This window comes from Notolabrus celidotus, chromosome 9 (assembly GCF_009762535.1).
Source record: "Notolabrus celidotus isolate fNotCel1 chromosome 9, fNotCel1.pri, whole genome shotgun sequence".
Taxonomy (NCBI): Eukaryota; Metazoa; Chordata; class Actinopteri; order Labriformes; family Labridae; genus Notolabrus; species Notolabrus celidotus.
This window is the reverse complement of record NC_048280.1, coordinates 366,423-371,947: the sequence shown is the minus strand read 5'-3', so window position 1 is coordinate 371,947 and position 5,525 is coordinate 366,423. Positions and strand designations below refer to the sequence as shown.

Sequence of the window (5,525 nt, the reverse complement as noted above, 5' to 3'; positions counted from 1 at the left end):
AGTGCTGGGTTCTGGAGTGCTGGGTTCTGGAGTGCTTGGTTCTGGAGTGCTGGGTTCTGGAGTGCTGGGTTCTGGAGTGCTGGGGGGGCCTTACAGAGAGTGACTAAAACCAGGGTTTCCAAAGACAACATTTTGAAGCTGCTCAGTGACGTCAATGAATTTTACATCAACATTATTATCCCTCTCTATCCTCCTCTTCATCCTTTCCTTTGTATCCTTCCTTCCATCTTTACACCCTGTTCCTCCTCCTCTTCCTCATTGTCCCTCCTCCTCCTCCTCCTCCTCCTCCTCCTCCTCCTCCTCCTCCTCCTCCTCCCTGCAGGCTGTTGATGGAGAGGATTTCGAATGTCAGCCGGGACAGTGGTCATCGCAGGAGGAATTCTGGCTACAGTCATCTTACTGACCATCATCGCTGTACTGTGTTTATGTAGGTTGCAGGTATGAATATTTAAAGGTGGGATGTATCACATTATAAGAAGAACCAGAGCTAGTGACGGCCCTAAAGGTGAAGTGAGTATGTGCCAATTGGACAGGACATTTGACTCAAAGGGTCAAACTTAAAGAACCCAGGGTCATGCAGAGTCAGAGGGATTCCTCCTCTCCTGTCAGGACAAACTTCATGCATGTCCAGAAAGTGAGTGTTTGTTTTGGACGGGGTCTCTGACCCGCTCTCGTCTCTGTCTGTGGTTTCAGTATTACTGCTGTAAGAGGGAGGAGTCTGAGAAGGGGGGAGAGGAGGAACCAGAGCTCTCCAGCATGTCGCCGTCGCGCCCCCTGGCTCTGCCCGCTCCCCCTTCGCCCCCGACACCGGAGCACTACCTTGAAGCGGAGCCATTCCGTGAGCCGTTCCGAGAACCGGAGCCCTACACCCCCACCTTCCTCACCGAGGCCAACGGCCCGACCAGCTACTCCGCCACGCCGCCGCCGCCGCCTCGCAGGTGCCAACGCTCACATGCCTTCTGCCCGTCCTGCGCTCGCTGCACACTGCCCTTCTACCTGCAGCACCCCGAGCGGCTGTGCAACGGCGGGCGCAGGATAAGCTACAGGACTGTGCAGCAGGAGGACCTGGAGCTCCCCATAGATCTGGCCAGCTTCTACCAGAAGCTGAACCTTATCCGCTCCGTCACAATGAGGGAGGTGGTCACACACAGCGTCAGCACCGACGTCTAAGAGCGGACAGAGCGGAGGCAGCGCCGGGACTAAACCTTCATTTATACAAACAGCGCTGTCTCCATTCTGTCTGCAGACACTCTTCTTCACATGTCAGTGCCTGCTGTGCTGTGGGTGCAGCACAGCAGGCACTGACATGAAACACACTGAGGGCTTTTAGCTAATATGGAACTTCTCCTGGCAGCCATATTGGACGTCTACAGCTCTGGAGCAAGTGCTAACGGCTGAATGCACTTCTGTTCAGTCTGATGGACTTGAACGACTCTGACTTGATATTTTCTAACCTAATGTCTGTTTCTATGTGTTTAGAGAATTAGCTTCTTTGCTGTTTAGCTAGTTAAGCTGCTAACCGACGTATGTGTAACAAAATGTAACCAAGATGATTTGAGCTTTGCCTGTAGAGCTAACACAGATTTTGTTTTGATTGCACCAAACTAGAGACAGAGGTCGCTGTTAGAGTCCTGGATGATCAGAAACAAGGCTGATGGCTTATGAGCTACAGACACAAATAATGAGTCTCAAAGAATCCCACATGCTGACCAAAACCAAGACTGATTTGATACATTAAGAATTATCTGTCCTGCAAAAATGGATCAAATGAAGCTTGCTGTATTTAATCCAACTGATGTGCAGTAGCAGTGAGTTGTGGTTGTGTTGTTTGGACATGCTTATCACAGCACAGATGGTCAGAAAGTGCAGAGGAGTGATGGAGGTGTGGTGTGGGACAGCTGGTCAGAAGGTACACAAAGCCACACCCTTATGAAGCAAGGTGCACTTATGAGGGCGCAAGAAGTCAACTGATCTGACTCGAGGTTGTGAGCCTGATGATTGTTACTGGACACAACAATCTGCAGGAGTGTGTCAGTAAAGGTCCCTGTCCCACTGTAGTCCTTCCTTCTCTGGAAACAGAAGACACTCAGTCTTGTACAGGTTGGGCTTCAGGTACTGGGAGATTAGATACTCAGAGATTGTGCTGCACCAGATTGGCCATGTGGGTTTGCAAAAAAAAGCCAAAGTTAGAGGACCCAGACCAGAACCCTGAGGGACGCCAGTAATGGTTCAAACACAGTATCCTCCTTGCTTTTGGTGGGATGAAAGCAGAAAGGGTGCAGCACCTGAAACTTCCAGCTCCAGGAGGATGAAGAAGAGACTCTGATGTGTCATCCTGCGTCATGTTGCTGAACGGTCGGGCGAGCTTGAGGCCTTGTTGAGACTGTCAGCCCTTATCTGTGTTTTGGCATGTCTGCTTTGTATTCAGACTCGTTAGAGAGAGACAGCAAACAAATGAAACCAGCACATTAATTAATAAGTGGTTTGATTTGTGCAGATTCGTCTCAGTGTGATCACTTGTACAGGATTTCAAAGCGTCTTTTGCATCCTTCACAATGCAACACAAAGCAACAACGTCACGTTCAGTTTGATGGAGGGGATCAGGAACATAGATATTGTTGCATCAAGTCTTTCTGGTAGAGATCAGAAGCCTGCACTGAGACACAGCAGTGCACATTTCTTAAAAAATGACTCACATAACCAAATATGGCCTCTGAAAATAGTTCCAGACTAATGCATAATATCCCCCGTTAGAATATAAAACCAGCAGCTGCTTTTTAGGAATCTACAGGTCCTAAATATTCAAACCAAACACGTATTGTCTTTACTATGAACTCATGGTTGTCGGTCTGAAACAGGGACATACAGTGAGAAGGTTCAGAGAGAAGGGGGCGGACACAGGGCTGGTTTTGGTCTTTTCACAGGGTTTGTTATAAAAAAAGAGAAAGAATGAACGTTACATTAAAGCGGTAAAGATGAGTTTGTTTCCTGAGCGTCAGAGAACAATACTTTAGTGTGTTCACATTAACTGTCACTAACTTCACTGTAGTCACTCAGAGGTTTTCAGTTGTAGAGAAGTTACTTGTGCACACAGATCCTCAATAGACCAACACTCTGCTGCAGACTGAAACACTTCTTTTACTCAGTGGACGAGTGTAGAAATTAATATTTACACTGACAAAATGTTCATTATCATTATTATTATTATTTTAATTTGTAACAGTACAGTGTTTAGATAATTATCTGCATCCTTAAGCTGCTGACAGTATATTAAAACACTTCATTAACTGAAGCTAAAGCTCCTGCATACCAGAAGCAACCTGCACAGGTGTTTCCACTTGTCTCCCTGATTCCACCTCCTCTTTGAGTCCTGAGTTTAATCAGTCAGACAAAAAACACCTGTGAGGTTGAGAGCAGCTTGCTGAGCATGTCAGAGATATTTCCACTTTAAAGCTCCCATGTTTTGGTATTTTAAAGCTAGGGTTGGTAGTCTCGGAAAACCAGCATGAATTGGAATGACTCCGTCTAACCCCTCCCCTCCTCCCTTGGAGCTCAATCAATCAATCAATCAATCAATCAATCAATCAATCAATCAATCAATCAATCAATCAATCAATCAATCAATCAATCTTTATTTGTATAGCGCCAAATCACAACAAACGTTATCTCAAGACGCTTTTACAAACAGAGCAGGTCTAGACCACACTATGTCAAATTATGAACAGAGACCCAACACCAAGACAGGGTAAGACTCAGTCTGACCCCACCTTAATCCATCATGAGCATTGCACATCGCAGTATTTAGCTAGTTACAGTGGAGAGGACAAACTTCCTTTAACAGGCAGAAACCTCCAGCAGGACCAGACTCATGTTAGACACACATCATGCCTCGACCGAGTTGGGTCTGGAAAGACAGATAGAGGGGAGTAAAATTATCTCTCCTCCAAAACCACGCCCCCCCGCTCACATCCACGAGCGCCGCTGATTCTCGACCATATGATGGTGACTGATTCCAAACCGGTCCTCACCAAAACATTCTCATAGTGAAAGTTAAAAACACAAACAAACATGGCTGCTGTTAGCACTCACAACTGTCATGCTAGCATTATCCAGTTGTCATGGTGACACGATATCAGGAGAAAAGTTATAACACATATATAACACTGTAACAGCTCTACTGTTTGTTAAACCTGTTCAGTGTAGATGTTCTTAATTCCTACAGTGTTGACAGTCAGTGAAGGCATCAGGAGAGGTGTTGAGTGTGTGAGCGGGAGAGAGGAGAGACAAGAGGAGAAGTTCTTCATTCATTCAAACTTTGATTGTTGTTTTGTTGGTTGGCGTGGTAACGGCTGACAGTGACCGGTTATTAAAACTCAACGTGTTCACCAATCGGACGGACGCTACAGTACATCTACATTTCTGTAGGACTTACTGAACGTCATTAACTCTTCTGCTTGTTGGTGAGAGCTTTTTAGACTCTGATCCGGACTACAGTCCTGAGCAAAGACCCTCATCGGGTCAGAGGGGACAGGCCCGAGGTGGAGCGAGAGGGGCAGTAAATAGAGTCAGGGGAAGCAGAGGCAGGAGATAGGGATGGGCGATACCAGACTTTTTCAATTCGATACGATACCAATACTTTTTGAATAAATTTTACCAATATCGATACCAATACCGATACCTTAATTTCTTGAATGGGTATGCGATTTTTCAAAATAATGGTAATTTTTAGAAAAGAGATCATTACACTTAAAGACAAATTACATGAGACATACCAGCCATTAGTAGCAAATTTATTACAAAAGAAAATAAATCAGTACAATTGAATTTCTCCTTGAGATTAATAAAGTATCTATCTATCTATCTATCTATCTATCTATCTATCTATCTATCTATCTATCTATCTATCTATCTATCTATCTATCTATCTATCTATCTATCTATCTAATATAGTTATACTTTTTTCTCTAAGATTATGATGTATGATTTAAGACAGACAGGGCAAAAATATATCCTCCACCACTTCATTGGCAGAGGTAATAACTACTAATAATGCCCCCTGTACCTGGATAATGTGCTTTGCCTCCCTGAAAACTTTCCTGCAACGTCTTCTGTCGGACAGAGGGTGGCGCAGGAGACTTTGATGAACGGGCTTCTTCTTGCTTTTTTTCTGCCTCCTCAAAACTTTCAGGGTGTGTCGTTTTGAAATGTTTAAAAAGGTTACTGGTATTGCCGCTGTGTGACACTTTCTTGTCACAAATGGTGCACCTTGCTGTGCTCGTGTCCATGGGTGAAAAATAACACCACACCGCGCTACGTTTTCTCTCCATTCTGAGGCTCTCGTTGTTGATGCATGCATGTTGCAGAAGTGTGCACAAGTGTGGCTGTGCGCCGGCCGCTGCGCACAAGGTGCTCAAGTCACCTAGGTCATGTGACACGGGTCACTGGCCTCAGTCACCACAGTCATGTGACACGGGCACGGGCCAGCTAAATATATTGAGGATTTTTTTGGCACAAATTAATGAAAA

The 5,525-nt window shown here is 45.4% G+C and overlaps 1 protein-coding gene across 1 annotated transcript; it reads left to right on the top strand.

Moving 5' to 3' along the window:
• The first annotated feature begins 328 nt into the window (after nucleotides 1-328).
• On the top strand, nucleotides 329-1,443 carry LOC117819527 (protein FAM163B). Its single transcript, XM_034692940.1, has 2 exons — nucleotides 329-438; nucleotides 694-1,443. Exons 1-2 carry the CDS (start codon nucleotides 346-348, stop codon nucleotides 1,168-1,170), a joined length of 570 nt encoding a protein of 189 aa, XP_034548831.1. The 5' UTR covers nucleotides 329-345; the 3' UTR covers nucleotides 1,171-1,443.
• The last annotated feature ends 4,082 nt before the right edge of the window (nucleotides 1,444-5,525 follow it).